The sequence below is a fragment of the Mobula birostris genome, chromosome 4 (assembly GCF_030028105.1).
Source record: "Mobula birostris isolate sMobBir1 chromosome 4, sMobBir1.hap1, whole genome shotgun sequence".
Lineage (NCBI taxonomy): Eukaryota > Metazoa > Chordata > Chondrichthyes > Myliobatiformes > Myliobatidae > Mobula > Mobula birostris.
Window position 1 is genome coordinate 174170951 of NC_092373.1, and position 16314 is coordinate 174187264.

At 47.2% G+C, this 16314-nt stretch overlaps 1 protein-coding gene across 5 annotated transcripts in view; it reads left to right on the plus strand.

Moving 5' to 3' along the window:
- Positions 1-16314, plus strand: part of LOC140196765 (bifunctional methylenetetrahydrofolate dehydrogenase/cyclohydrolase, mitochondrial-like) — a 67597-nt gene that overhangs the window by 15594 nt on the left and 35689 nt on the right. For 2 of the 5 annotated variants that reach the window (XM_072256510.1, XM_072256511.1), the window contains exons 1-3: positions 7879-8034; positions 9881-10065; positions 13525-13647. In XM_072256510.1, the coding sequence (XP_072112611.1) occupies positions 7925-8034; positions 9881-10065; positions 13525-13647 (418 nt within the window). In that variant the 5' untranslated portion in view covers positions 7879-7924. Of the gene's footprint in view, positions 1-7875; positions 8035-9880; positions 10066-13524; positions 13648-16314 lie in introns of those variants that run through there. The other 3 variants (XM_072256513.1, XM_072256509.1, XM_072256512.1) reach the window with 3 other exon arrangements.

Sequence of the window (16314 nt, forward strand, 5' to 3'; positions counted from 1 at the left end):
TGTACTCAATACTCAGATTTATGAAGGCCTATGAGCCAAAAGCTTTCTTTACAACTCCATCTACTGATGATGCCGCTTTCAATGAATTATGGATCTGTATTCCCAGATCTCTCTGTTCTATTGAATTCTTCAGTGCCCTACCGTTCACTGTGTAAGAACAACCCTGGTTTTCCCTCCCAAAGTGTAACACCTCATACTTGTCTGCATTAAATTCTAACTGCCATTCTTCCAGCTGTTCCAGATCTCGCTGCAAGCTTTGATAGCCTTCCTCACTGTCCACTACACCCCTAATCTTGGTGTCATCCGCAAATTTGCTGGTCCAGTTAAGCACATTATCATCCAGATCATTGATATAGATGACGAACAACAGTAGACCCAGCACAGATCCCTGTGATACACCACTTGTCACAGGCTTCCACTCAGACAGGCAACCATCTACTACCACTCTCTGGCTTCTCTCTCGAAGGCAATGTCTAATCCAATTTACTACATCATTCTGAATACCAAGTGACTGAAACTTTCTGACCAATTTCCCATTCAGAATTTTATCAAATGCCTTGCTAAAGCCCATGTAGACAATATCCACTGCCTTGCCTTCATCAACTTTCCTGGTGACATAAGAAACATATGAAATAGGAGCAGGAGTCGGCCATCTGGCCTGTTGAGCCTGCTCCACCATTCAATAAGATCATGGCTGATCTGGCCATGTACTCATCTCCATCTACCTGCCTCTTCCCCATAACCCTTTAATTCCCCTACTATGCAGAAATCTATCCAACCTTGTCTTAATATATTTATTGAGGTAGCCTCCACTGCTTCATTAGGCAGAGAATTCCACAGATTCACCACTCTCTGGAAAAGCAGATCCTTCTCATCTCTGTCCTAAGTCTACTCCCCCAAATCTTGAGGCTATGTCCCCTAATTCTAGTCTCACCAGCGGAAACAACTTTCCTGCCTCTATCTTATCTTATCTATCCCTTTCATAATTTTATACATTTCTATAAGATATCCTCTCATTCTTCTGAATTCCAGCTAGTACAGGCCCAGGCGACTCAATCTCTCCACATAGTCTAACCCATTCATCTCTGGAATCAACCTGGTGAACCTCCCCTGCACTGTCTCCAAAGCCAGTATATCCTTCCTCAAGTAAGGAGACCAGAACTGCACACAGTACACCAGACGCAGCCTCACCAGTACCCTATAACCTCCCTGCTCTTAAATTCAATCCCTCTAGCAATGAAGGCCAACGTTCCATTTCCCTTCTTGAAAGCCTGCTGTACCTGCAAACCAACCTTTTGTGATTCATGCACAAGCACTCCCAAGTCCTTCTGCACAGCAGCATGCTGCAATCTTTTACCATTTAAATCATAATCTGCTCTTTCTTTTTTCCTTCCTTAGTGGATGACCTCAGATTTACCAACAGTGTACTCCATCTGCCAGACCCTTGCCCACTCACTTAACCTATCTATCTCTCTCTGCAGACTCTCCGTATCTTCTGCACAATTTGCTTTTCCACTCAATTTAGTATCATCAGCAAACTTACACTTGATCCCCTCTTCTAGATCATTAATGTATATCGTGAACAGTTGCAGGCCCAGCACTGACCTCTGCTGCACACCGCTCACCACTGATTGCCAACCAGAGAAACACCCACGTATTCCAACTCTGCTTTCTATTGGTTAACCAATTCTTTATCCATGCTAGTACATCATCCCCAACTCTATGCATTCTTATCTTATGGATAAGTCTTTTATGCGACACCTTATCGAACGCCTTCTGGAAATCCAAGTAAATAATGTTCATCTGTTCCCCTCTAACCACTGTGCTCATTATATCCTCAAAGAACTCCAGTAAGTTTGTCAAACATGACCTGCCCTTTCTGAATCCATGCTGCCTCAAACTTCCTGGAAAAGCTCTGTAAGGTTGATTACACATGATCGACCATGCCCAAAGCCCTAATCAATCTTATATGTCCCATTCCTTAGAATACCTTCCAATAACATACTACTACTGGCGTTAGGCTCACTGACCCATAATTTTGCAGTTTAGTTTTTAAACCCTTTCTTAAACAATGGAACCACGTTAGCTATCCTCCAATCCTCTGGCACCTCACTCATTGTTAAGGATATTTTAAATATCTCTGCTAGGACCTCTGTAATTTCTACACTAGCCTCCCACAAAGTCCCCGGAAACACCTAATCCGGCCCTGGGGATTTATCCGCCCCCAAGACAGCAAAACACCTCCTCCTCTGTAATCTGTATTTTGCTGTTGTATTGTCTCGCTTCTGTAGACTCTGTGCCTGTCCCCCAAGTAAATACAGATGCAAAAATCCATTTACGATCTCCCCCGGATCCATGCATAGATAACTGTGTTTGTTCTTTCAGAGGGTCCATGCATAGAAGCTATCCTTTTGTTCTTAGCGTACCGTATCTGTAGAAGCCCGAGGGATGCTCTTTCACCTTGTCTGATAGGATAACCTGATGCCTTCTTTTAGCTCTCCTGATTTCCTTCCTAAGTATTCTCTGTATTTCTTATACTCCTCAAGAACCTCACTTGTTCCTTCCTGTCTATACCTGCTATGTACCTTCTTCTTCTTAAGCCGGACCTCAATATCTCTCGAAAACCAAGTTTCCCTAAACCTGTTAACTTTGCCTTTTATTCTGATAGTAACATAAAAACTCTCTGCTCTCAAAATTTCACTTTTGAAAGCCTTCCATTTACCAAGCACACCTTTGCCTGAGAACTGCCTGTCCCAATGCACAGCTGCCAGATTCTTTCTGAAACCATCAAAGTTGGCCTTTCTCCAATTTAGAATCTCAACTAGGACATGAAACTTATTGATTGGTCTTAGGGGATGATAGTATTGAATGCTGAGTTGTAGTCAATGAAGAGCTTCGTGATGTATGTACTTTTGCTCTCCAGACATTCCAGAGTTGAGTGAAGAGCCAGTGAAATGGCATCTACTGTTGACCTGGTGTGAAGGTGGGCAAATTGGAGTGGATCTAAGTCATATCTCAGGCAGGAGTTGATATGTTTCATCACCAACCTCTCAAAGCACTTCATCACAGTGTTCTGCTGTAATAAGGCTATTGGATGGCCCCTGGCATGATAAGGAGGACTTTTTACCTCACAGTTATGGCCTTGCACTTTTTTTGTTTACCTGTACTGCATTTTCTCTGTAACTGTAACAGTACATTCTGCATTCTTTACAGTCGTGCCTGGTCAGGTTCAGAATCAAAATTCAGCTTCAGGTTTATTATCACCGACGTGTATTGTGAAATTTGTTGTTTTGGAGCAGCGGTGCAACGCAAGACACAAAAATCATGATAAATTACAAAATAAATAAATAATGCAAAAAAATGAGATAATGTTGATGGGTTCATAGACTGTATATCCGATCACAGAGGGGAAGAAGTTGTTCCTGAATCATTGACTGTGAGTCTTCAAGCTCCTGTAACTCGCCCCCGATGGCAGCAACGAGAAGAAGCAGGTCCTGGACAGTGAGGGTCCTTAGTGATGGATGCCAGCATCTTCAGGCAGCATCTCTTGAAGACGCCCTTGGTTCTGGGGGAGGTTGTGCCTGTGATAGAGCTGGCTGTGTTTACCACCCTCTGCAGCCTCTTGCGATGTTGTGCATTGGAAACAGGCTGTAAAGCAACCAGAACACTGTAAAGGGAACCTTTGCATATCTGTAGAAATTTGTAAGAGTCCTTGGTGACATTCCAAATAACCTCTGGCTCCTAATAAGGTTTAGTCAATGCTGTGATTGCATCAATGTGTTCCTGCACCAGCTCCAAAACCGTTTGTAGTCAAGAAATGTTCATTTGTTTTAGGAGGCCAGTGAGGCTAAACAACATTTGGTAATGACAAGATTTACTGTCTTTGTTTGCGTGCTGTGGTGTGGAAGTGGTCTGATTCCTAGATTATAGCTGCTCACACGTCATCTGATAATGTGATTATTCCTCCATTAACCTGTGGCTTGGAGCGTATTAACAAGCTTGTGGCATTTTCAGTGGGCAAATGAAATTTACGAGGATCCTTGCGCAGTATGTTGCCTGCCTCACTGTCAGTACTGAGAGGCAAGCAATTCACAAAGGAGGTGGACCCTGATACTGAGCTTCACGTAATTGTATTTCTGCAGCAATTTTCACAAGCTCAGCTTGCCCCAGAGTGTCTTACTGCCAGTCCGATGATTTGTCTGAGCTGCTGTCAATGTAGCAAACAAGTCGACACTGTCAGGTCCCCACGATCCCAGGAATCAGGAATGAAAGGCTTAACATCTGATGTACTCAATAAAGATGAGGGGGGAATTTCATTGAAACCTAGCCCAGACGAAAAGGCCTGGATCAAGTAGGTATTTGTAGGAGATTTTAGGATCTTCAGGCACAGCCTGAGAATATAGGAACATCCCGTTAAACTGAGATGAGGAGGAATTTCTTCAGCCAGAGAGTGCTGAATCTGTGGGATTTGTTGCCACAGAGGGCCATGGAGACCACCAAGCCATTGGGAGTAATTAAGGCGGACACACACAAGATGCGGGAGGAACTCAGTTGGCCAGGCATGATCTACAGAGAGAAGTGAGCAGCCGACATTTCGGGATGAGACCCTTCATCAGGACTGGCAAAGAGAGCAGAAGGCAGAATAAAAAGGCAGTGAGAGGCAGAGGAACACAAGCTGGCAAGTGGGAGGGGGAAAGCAGGTCAGTGGAGAAGAGGGGATGATGGGGAATGATGTAAGAAGCTGGGAGGTGATGGTGGAAGAGGTAAAGGGCAGAAGAAAGAAGGAACTGACAGCACAGGACAGTGGACCATGGAATAAAGGGAAAGACGAGGGAAACGAGAGGGAGGTGATGGGCAAGTCATGAGGGCAGGGGAGGGGGCAGAGAAGGGGGAGAGAGCCACCAGGATGGTGGGGGGCAGGTATGGAAAACGGGGGGGACTGGTTACTGGAAATCGATGTTGATGCCAACAAGTTGGAGACTGCATCTGACCTCAATGTGGCAGTAAAGGAGGTCATGGACTGACACATCACTGTGGGAATGGGAAGTGGAATTAAAATGGGTGCCCACCGGGAGATCCTGACTGTTGAGTCAGACTGAATGAATACACTTGATGAAGTGAACCCTCAGCCTGATGTTGAGAAGGCTGTACCGGCAACATTAAATGCAATAAATAACACCATAGTCTCACTGGTGAAACGCAACCTCACCAGGAAGCTCTTTCTGGGGAAGGGCCAGGACTGATAGTTTCTAGATTGGTAAATGGGTTACAGGTTGAGGGAACAAGGTGGGAGAAGGAGGTTAAGAAAAAAATTAGCCATGATTAAACGCACAGCAGGCTAGAAGGCATGTGGATTCTGCCCATTACTGTCTGACGGGCAAGTTGTTTAGTGGTGGTGACTGAGGGTGGGGTATTGGACTAGACCCCTGGATGAGGGCTGGCATGATAGCGTAGCAGTTACTATGACGCTATTACAGCGCCAACGAACTGAGTACAGTTCCCCCTGCTGTCTATAAGAAGTCTGTACGTTTTGCACTGAGTTTCCTCCAGGTGCTCTGGTTTCCTCCCACATTCTGGTTAGCAGGATAATAATTGTTAGTAGGATTACAATTATAATTGGTCACATGGATGCAATTTGGCAGGACAAGCTCATTGGGCTGGAAGGGCCTGTTACCGTACTGTATGTCTAAATAAAAATATAACTTATGTCCCTAGCTCTTCTTCAGATGGTGTCGCAGGATGTTTGAAGCTGACAGAGCACCCTCGTCGGGCAGGCATCACCCTGACATTTATAGTCTTGCACTGGAGAGCCAACCTGGTGTTTGTGTTTCGGTTCTTGCAGTTATTTGCTCATGGTCAGAGTTTAATCAGGAATTGTGCCCCCCTTGTTGGAAGACCCTTTGGCCTATCATGTCTGTGCTGACTGTGACACCAATCCAAAGTTTGCTTCACAGGACCATGGCTCACTGAAGCCCTCTCGGACACAACACTGCAGCCCGATGGCTTCACCATTCTCCACAGAGACAGGGCGCTCAGTCTTTTAAAGGTAGAGGAGGTGCAGCATGCTTTATGATTCACTAATTGTAATGCACAGATGTAGTGGCACCGTCTCAATCCTGCTCACCCGATCTGGAACATCTAGTGGCCACGTCATCTATTTTATCTGCCAACCACCAAATCCCCCCTCCCTTCACAAAAACGTGACAGGAACAGGCATATCCAACCCCAAATCCCCCCTCCCCTTACAAAAACAAACAAAAACGTGACAGGAACAGGCATATCCAACCCCAAATCCCCCCTCCCCTCACAAAAACAAACAAAAATGGATGAGAGGCATTGATCATGTGGATAGTCAGAGGTTTTTTTCCCAGGGCTGGAAAGGCTAGCACAAGAGGACACAGATTTAAGGTGCTTGGAAGTAGGTACAGAGATGTCAGGGGTGAGTTTTTTATGCAGAGAGTGGTGAGTGCGTGGAATAGGCTGCCGGCAACGGTGGTGGAGGCGGATACGATAGGGTCTTTTAAGAGACTCCTGGGTAGGTACATGGAGCTTAGAAAGATAGAGGGCTATGGGTAACCCTAGGTAGTTCTAATGTAAGTACATGTTCGGCACAGCATTGTGGGTCGAAGGGCCTGTATTGTGCTGTAGATTTTGTATGTTTCTATGGAACAGGCACATCAACTTCTAAATCCGCACCCCCCCACACAAAAAAAACGAGAAACGTCAGGTGAAAAAACACCAAATATAAAACAACTATAAGGCTGAGAAAAGTCTATTGTACCCCCCCCCACACAAAAAAACAGAAAGATTGGGTATAAAGCACTGAATATAAAAAAAACTATAAAACTGAAAAATGTCTGTAGTCCAAGCCCAGATCCAAAACACAGTACAGTACCTCCAGTATATCTGTTGGATGTAGCAATTCCACGGACAGGAGCACTGAGTCATAAGGAGATTGGATAGGCTGGGACCAGAGGAGCGACATTTAGAATGTCACATTCTAGGGCAGTCTAAAACTAGATGGCAGAGGTTTGGGGTGAGAGGAGAAAGATTTAAAGGGGAACTGAGGTTTTTTTTCACACAGAGGGTGGTGGGTATTTAGAGTGACTGCCAGAGGAAATGATAAAGGTGGATACAAATGCAATGTTTACAAGACATTTCAGACAGGTAATGATTTCGAGGGATACGAGTCAATGCAGACAAATGGGACTAGCTGACACACATCAAAGTTGCTGGTGAACGCAGCAGGCCAGGCAGCATCTCTAGGAAGAGGTACAGTCGACGTTTCGGGCGGAGACTCACCCGAAATGTCGACTGTACCTCTTCCTAGAGATGCTGCCTGGCCTGCTGCATTCACTAGCAACTTTGATGTGTGTTGCTTGAATTTCCAGCATCTGCAGAATTCCTCTTGTTTACGTTTGGGACTAGCTGAGGTAGGCGCCTTGACTGGAAAGCACAAATTGGGCCGAAAGGCCTCCGGGTGCAGATTAACTCGATTACTTTAGGTCAGCGGCGCTTCCACAGTGTTCTATCCAATACTCACCCCACATCACAGCAACAAAGTTATTGGATGGGAGTTTGCCGTGACCAAATGACCTGCTGACTCTCCCGTATGACCGAACAGCGAATATCCTACAAAGGTGCTGTACTTCATTGCCCCTGAGGCATTTATTGTCGGATATAAATACAAATCGTTCTTTGCACCATGTTCCACGTGTAAAGTACGGTCTGTACACTGGACACTGTGTCCATACTTAGTAAAAACCGTCGTTTCGGAAAGAATTTGCATTTCTGTAGCTGCGGTCACGAAATCAGGAGCAGCCAATGGAGTGCTTCTAACTTGCATTCAGTACAGTATAGGGGACACCCGCTCCTCCCCTTCTCTCTCTCTCTCCCTGGCACTGCACGCTCTGCTTTGCCCATCATGGCTTCTCTCTGCATCTTCTCGCTGCCTGTCCGAGCGGCGGTGCTGAAGCTGGCGCCCGTCGTGCACCCGCCGATGCTGGCCAGACGGCTGCACGCTGGCGGCTGCAGGTAAGGCCACACCTGGCCGGCAGGTGAGCAGGCCGAGTGCCCCCCCCACCCACCCACCCCAGGTGTGGTAGCTACCGGGGACCGCTGCAGACCCCAGGAGCGCTCGCCCCGGGGATCTGCAGCCGGCGCAAATCCCGCAGCAAACAATAGATGGAACTGCGGCGGCAGCAGCCTTTCCCTGCCGACCCGTCCTGTGCAAAATCAGAGGGAGGCAGGTTAATTTAACAATGCGGGCAATCCGAAAAGCAATTCTCTTTTGCAAAATTAAAAGAAATAAATCACCAAGAACGCAATGTTTTTGCTGATCGCAAACATATCTGGGATTAGCGAGTTTGCAAGTGAATTCAGTGAAAGGATTCATTTTTTTGCAAATGTCAAGTAAAAGCTTGGAATGGCAAAGCGCGACATCTGGTGGCGAGCTTGCATGCGGCAGACATTGTTTTTACAAGTGACCGTCGGTGAAGATCAGTTCAACATTTGGAACAAAAAATATGTTCAGATGGCGGACTAATGACCTGCAACTTAAGCGATGCTGCCTGACCTTATGAATATTTCCAGGAGTTTCTGCATCTTGTCTCTAAATCTGGCCAAAGGTTTTAGTTTTGAATTGTAGACCAATCTAATGTTGCAAAGAGTGACTCAAATTTTAGGGGAAGCTTTAATCTGTGGTTTTCAAAGTTCTGAACGTTTAGCTAACCTATGTGCAGGATGGAAAGAGGTCACAAGAGACTGCAGATGCGAGAACCTGAGCAACAAACAACCTGCCTTGGGAACTCAGCAGGTCAGGAATGGAGGGTAATGGACAGTCAATGTTTTGGGTCCAGACCCTTCATCTGGACTGGGAAGTTGATCGAGTTCTTTTTCACTTCTTTGAGAGCATCTTAAAACCGCTGGCCCCCTCGTAAATTGAGGGCAGAGATGAGGAACTTTGTTTTGGTTGGGAGATGGCAGCAAATAATGTAGATTAGCGGATCCAGATAGGTGCTACCCACACTGTGTGACACCAAAATAGTAACGAATTAGTTCGAATGCTTAGGTTGGTTTTCCCAGCAATGGGAGCTGGTCCTGATATCCAGATAGTCTGGTTACCTGGTCTTGATGGGGATACAGTCTTAGTGGGGATCTGGTCCTGATAGGGATCTAGTCCTGGTGGGGGGGGGGGGCATCTGGTTCTGATGTCGAGATGGTCTGGTTACCTGGTCCTGATGGGGATATGGTCTTGGTGGGGATCTGGTCCTGATAGGGATCTAGTCCTGGTGGGGGGGGGGGAATCTGGTTCTGATGTCGAGATGGTCTGGTTACCTGGTCCTGATGGGGATACGGTCTTGGTGGGGATCTGGTCCTGATAGGGATCCAGTCCTGGTGTGGGGGGGGGGGTGGATCTGGTTCTGATGCTGAGTAGGTCTGGTTATCTGGTCTGGCGGGGGGGGCGGGGTGCGAGGTGGATCTGGTTCTGTTGCAGATGTGGTCTGATTGTCTGGACCTGGTGGGGATCTGGGGATATGGACCTGGTGGGGATATGGACCTGGCCAGGGGGTTCTGGTTCTGACGCTGAAATGGTTGGATTGTCTAGTCCTGATGGAGATCTGGTTCTGGGGGAGGTCTGATGGGGGATATGGTCCTAGTGGGGATATGGACCTGGCTGGGGGGGGTTGGGGCTGGGTTTCTTGTTCTGATGCTGAGATGGTTGGATTGTCTGGTCCTGATGGAGATCTGGTCCTAATGGGTAACTGGTCCCAATGTGGATCTAGTCCTGATGCTGTTGACCTCATTACCTGATCCTGGTAGGGATCTGGATTGAGAATCCTACTGGTTCTGACAGTTTCCGTTCTTTCCTTGTCCCCAGGCAGGCGGCCGTGGTCATCTCAGGAACAGCCCTCGCCAAGCAGATTCGTGATGAGGTGTGGAGAGAGCTGGAGGAGTGGGTGTCTCTCGGGAACATGCGCCCTCAGCTCAGCGTTGTCCTGGTGGGGGATGACCCTGGCAGCCACACGTACGTGAAGAATAAAACCAAAGCTGCTGCTTCAGTAGGTGAGGACAGGTACTGCCCTGTACACTTTAACCCTCACCTTTCCACGGAGTGCTCCACACAAACAATCAGTGGTGACCTCTTACGTTTATCCTGCTTGCACTAATGACATCAGAAAATGCTGGCAACACTGACCAGTTCAGGCGACATCTATCAGAGAAAATTTCAGGCTAATCATCTTTCATTGAGTGGCAACATTTCTGCTTTTCTCTCCACAGACGCTGCCTGATTTGTTGAGTATTTTTGGCATTTTCTGTCTGGATTTCTGGTTTCCAGTGTCTGCAGGTTTTTGATAATGCCGTGAGTCACTACCCTAGCGTTCCCATGTCTGAATACAGGTCCCACTCCAGAGGCTTGGACACAGAAACTCAGGCTTTTATTGAGGAAGTGTTGCCGTGTTGGAGAGCAGCACTGAGAGACAGCTGCACTGACAGATACAGAGATGCAGCTGGTTTTCCTCATCTCAGGGTATAAGAGATCTGAAGAACAGATCACAGAACGTAGAACATTACAGCACAGCGCAGGCCCTTCGGCCTACAACATTGTGTCACCTTTGAACCTACTCTAAGATCAATCTAACCCTTCCCTCTCACATGGCCTTTATTTTTTTTCTATCATCCACGCACCTAGCCAAAATTCTTGTAAGTGTGCCTAATTGTACCTGTCTCTCCCACTACCCCTTGTAGACCTCACTTGGAGTATTGTGCTCCATTCTGGTTGCTTCATTATAGGAAGGATGAACTTACCACTCTCTGCTTAAAAAAAAACTACCTTTGATATCCCCCTATACTTTCCTCCAATCACCTTGAAACTATGTCCCCTCATGTTAGTTATTGCCGCCCTGGGAAAAAAAGCTCTGATCGTTCATCCTACCTGTGCCTCTTCTCATGTTATACTCCTATCAGGTCACCTCTCATCCTTCTTCACTACAAAAAGAGAAGCCCGAGCTTGCTCAGCCAATCCTCATAAGACATGTTCTCTAATCCAGGCAGCATCCTGGTAAATCCCTTCCTACCCTCTCTGAAGGTTCCACACCCTTCCGATAATGAGGTGACCAGAACTGAATACAGTACTCCAAGCAACACACAGAAAATGCTGGAGGAACGCAGCAGGCCAGGAAGCATCTATGGAAAAGAGTACAGTTGGCATTTTAGGCCGAGACCCTTCATCAGGACTGGAGAAAAAAGATGAGAAGTCAGGGTTAGAAGGTGGGGGTGGGGTGGTGAGGAAGAAACAGAAGGTGATAGGTGCGACTGGGAGGGGAGGGGGAAGTAAAGAGCTGGGAAGTCGATTGGTGAAAGAGATAAGGGGCTGGAGAAGGGGGAGTCTGATACGAGAGGACAGAAGGCCATGGAAGAAAGGGAAGGGGGAGGAGCACCAGAGGGAGGTAATGGGCAGGTAAGGAGACAAGGTGAGAGAGGGGAATGGGAATGGGGAATGGTGAGGGGGGACATTACTGGAAGTCCGGGAAATAGATGTTCATGCCATTGAGTTGGAGGCTACACAGACATAATACAAGGCGTTGCTCCTCCAACCTGAGTGTGCTCTCATCGCGGCTGTAGAGAAGGCCATGGATTGACATAGCCAAATGGGAATGGGAAGTGGAATTAAAATGGGTGACCACTGGGAGATCCTGCTTTTCCTGGTGGATGGAGTGTAGGTGCTCAGCGAAGCGGCCTCCCAATCTACGTCGGGTCTCACTGATATACAAGAGGCCGCACCGGGATTATTGAATACAGTAGATGACCCCAGCAGACACACAGTGAAGTGTTGCCTCACCTGAAAGGACTGTTTGGGGCCCTGAGTGGTAGTGAGGGAGGAGGTGTAGGGCAGGTGTGGTACTTGTTCTGCCCGCATCGATAAGTGCCAGGATGGAGATCAGTGGGGAGGGAGGAATGGACAAGGGAGTCGCATGGGGAGCGATCCCTGCAGAAAGTGGTGGGAAGGGAAAGATGTGATTGGTGGTGGGATCCCGTTGGAGGTGGTGGCAGTTATGGAGAATTACAGCATGTGCTGGATGTGGAGGCTGGTGGGGTGGTAGGTGAGGACAAGAGCAACCCTATCCCTGGTGATGTGGCAGAGGATGGGGTGAGGACAGACTTGCATGAAATGGAAGCGATGCGATTCAGGGCAGTGTTGAAGGTGGAAGAAGGAAAGCCCTTTCTTTGAAGAGGGAGGACATCTTAGTTCTGGAATGAAAAGCCTTATCCTGAGAACCAATGCAGGGGAGATGGAGGAATTGCGAAAAGGGGATGGAATTTTTTCAAGTAACAGGATGGGAAGAGGTATAGTCCAGGGAGCTGTGAGAGTCAGTGGGTTTATAAAAGATATCAGTAGATAAGCTGTCTCTAGAGATGAAGACAGAGAGATTGAGAAAGGAGAGGAAGGCATCAGAGATGGACCAGGTAAATTTGAGGGCAGGGTGGAAGTTAGAGGCAATTTACAGAGACAATACTCCCAAGTGTAGTCAAACCAGAGTTTTATAGAGCTGCAACATTAACTTGCATCAGCTCTTGAACTCAGTTCCCTGACTAACGAAGGCCAACATACCATAAACATTCTTGACCACTATGCCAACTTGCGTGGCAACTTTGAGGGATCTAGAGACATGAACTCCAAGATCCCTCTGTTCCTCCGCACAGAGTCCTGACATTAACTCTGTACTTTGCCTAAAAGTTTGACCTTCCAAACTCTATCACTTAGCACTTTTCTGGACTGAATTCCATCTGCCACTCTCAGCCGCCTGTTTATAAGGGTCTGTAATACCCAGGATCATTCCTACGGCCTTTCCTGAATAAAGGAATAGCATTTTGTATCCTCCAATCTTCTGGTACTACTCCTGTGGTCAGTGAGGACGCAAAGATCATTGCCAATGGCACAGCAATCTCTTCCCTTGCTTCCTGTAGTTTCCTGGGGTATAACCCATCCAGTCCCAGGACTTATCTATCCTAATGTTTTTCAAAAGTTCTAGCACAGCCTTTTCCTGAACCTCAACATGTTCCAGCACGTTACTGTGTTCTATGCTGACCTGACATTCGTCCAGGTTCCTCTTACTGATGAATACTGAGGTAAAGTATTCATTAAGGACCTCCCCAGCCTCCTCTGATTCCAGGCATGTGTCCTCTTTAATCCCTGATTGATCCTACCCTCACTCTAGTCGTCCTGTTCTTTACATACATGTAAGATGCTTTAGAGTTTTCCTTAATCCTGCTCGTCAAGGCTTCGTGTCCCCTTCTAGCTCTCCCATCCATTCTTAAGCTCTTTCTTGCCTGCCTTATGACTTTAAAGTGTCCGGTCTGATCTTCAGGCTTTCTAAATCTTAAGTATGCTTCCTCCTTCCTCTGACTAAATGCGCTACCTCTCTTGTCAACTCTGGTTTCTTCACCCTACTTTTCCTTCCTTGCTTGAAAAGGGACAAATCTTGTTATGGACAATGATGTATAGCTTCACTCTGCTTGCAGGCATCATCAGTGAAACCATTCTACGACCTGCCAGTGTGTCACAGGAAGAACTTCTGGAAATAATTGAGAAGTTGAACCGGGATCCGAAGGTCACTGGGCTGCTGGTTCAGCTCCCTCTGCCTGGTGAGTTTCATCCTGGCACTTTCCCAGTACACTGGGAAAACAAAGAAGAAACACCCAGTTAACTTTCCAGATCAAAGCCCTTAAGTAAGAACTGTTTCTGTTTTCCTGAGAAATAAAAGGCAGTCATCCAGCCCATTGTGTCTATGTCAGCTCTCCAAGCAATCCTATCTCTCCCATTCCCATCAGTCCTTTATCCCACATTTCCGTCTAAGCTATTTGCTCTCAAACACCCATCAACCTTCCCTGATGATTCTGGCACCAACAAGGGACAATTTACAGAAGGTAACAGCACAACTTTAGGACCTGGGAGCACCCAGAGGAAACCCATGCAGTCACAGGAAGAACAGCACTCAAGGTCAGGGCTGAATCCAGATCTCTGAAGCTGTGAGGCAGTGACTCAGTGTCACTGTGCTGCTGTCCTTTTAAATAGGAACAACTATCATAGAAGATTTTATAGATTCAGTTCATAGTTTCTGGGTACTGCTGACTAGCTTAAGATTACATTTATTGCCCATCCCTAACCGCCATCTAGGTGGGGAATGAGCCGCCATCTTGAGAAGGTGGGGAATGAGCCGCCATCTTGAGAAGGTGGGGGGGATGAGCCGCCATCTTGAGAAGGTGTTCCTACAGTGCTTCTGGAGAGGGAGTCTGAGGATTTAGACCCAGTGAGACGAAGGAACAGCAGTGCCATAAAGGAAACCTGATGGTGGTGGTGTTCCCATGCACCTTGTCCTTCTTGGCGGGAGAGCTGATGGGTTTGGGAGGTGCTATCAGAGTAGTCTGGACAAGTAACTACATTGTAGTGTTGTAGATGGTGCACACTGCAGCCACTGTGTGCCGGCAGAGGGAAGGCGTGTGCTGGGTGCTGCTTTGTCCTGGATAATGTCGATCATCTTGAGTGATATTGGAGCTGCACACGTTCTGAATTGTGCCTTGTTGATTGTGGAAAGGCCTTAGGGTATCAGGAGACGTGACACGTGCCACGTGCCACAGACTTGTACTTATAGCTACAGTACGCAATTGGGCTGGGTTTCTGCTCCATGTGACCCCCCAGAATGTTGGTGATTGGTGTCTTGCCACTGAGTTAGGGGTAGGTGGTGAGACTCTCACTTGGGTGAGATGACCATTGCCTGGCACTCCTGTGGCATGGATGTTACCTGCCACTCAACGCTCATTGTCTGAAGAGTTGCAAGTAGAAGTGAGCATTGTGCAATCATCGGTGACCATCCCGAGAAAGGAAGGTGGCTGGGCAGAGGACTCACCGATGAGGGTATTGAGCACCAGTGAAGATAATGAGCTTTCTTTGTGTGAGGGATAACTCGAGGCACTGGAATGCTCTCCCTTTGACATCCATAGAGTTTGTTTCACCTGGGCTCCCTGACGCTACACTCAGTCAAGTGATTCTGATTCAGATTTATTTATCGCGTGCACATCGAAACATGCAGTTGTTTGCGTTAACAGCCAGCACGCCTGATGATGTGCTGGGGGCAAATGTCGCCACGCATTCTGGCACGAGTGTTGCATGTGCACCATGTTATGCAGAACAACATAAGCAACAGCAATAAAAAACAAGACAACAGCAAAACAGGCCCATTTCCCACACCCACACATACCCACCCACACACCCATTCACATACAGACAGGCAGGCTTCCAACCCAAGGACAGGCCATTTCTGGGCCTCCAATCCTTGGACCTGGACTCTTAGGCTCGCAGACATTGGGGCCCGAACTTCAGACTTTGCCCCAGGACTTGCTGATCATGGGCTTGATCTTTGAGTCTCGACTTCCAGACTCACGCGGATCTCTGACCCCGGTGTGTCAGGCCTCATGATTCTTTCGAGCCTCTACCTTCAGCCTTCAAAGGGATGCCTTGATGTCAAGGGCAGCCATTCTCACCTCAGCTCTGGAATTCAGCTTCTTGGTGTAATTTTGGACTGAGACTGGAGTTTGGTGGTTCTGGGTAAAGTGAGCAGGGGGTTGGTAAGTACCGCTGACGGCTGCATTGATTATATCTTCCAGCACTTTGCTGATCAAAGGAGAATAGTTTGCAGAGCCATGAGCAGCGGGACTGAGGAGTGAGATTACCTGGATTGCTCTGCGGTGATGCAGTATAGATTCGATGTGCTGAATGATCTTCTTTGCTGTATCAATTCCATTAACAGAAATGAGTGGACTGGATTTGTCTAGCTTTTTGTGAACACAACAGGTGTGGGCAGTTCTCCACATTGTCAGATTGGCGTAAGTTAAGTAACTGGTAAACTGGTAAATTTGTTTATTATTGTCACACCCACTGAGGTTCAGTGAAAAACTTGTCTTGCGTGTCGTTTATGCAGATCAATTCATTACAATACTGCATTGGGTAGCACAAATTAAAACAATAACAGACTACAGAATAAAATTTTGCAGTTAGAGAAGGTGCAGTTCAGGTGGACAATAGGGTACAAGATCATAATAAGGTAGATTGTGAGATCAAGGTCCATTTTATTGTACTGGGGGACCATTCAATGGGTCTTATAACGCCGACCTTGAACATGGTGCTATGTGCTTTCAGGCTTTTGTATTTTCTGCCCAGTGGGAGGGGGGAGAAGAGAAAATGTTTAGGGTGGGTGGTGCCTTTGATTTTGGTCTGCTTTACCAAGGCACTGAGAAGTATAGTGCAAGGAGGGA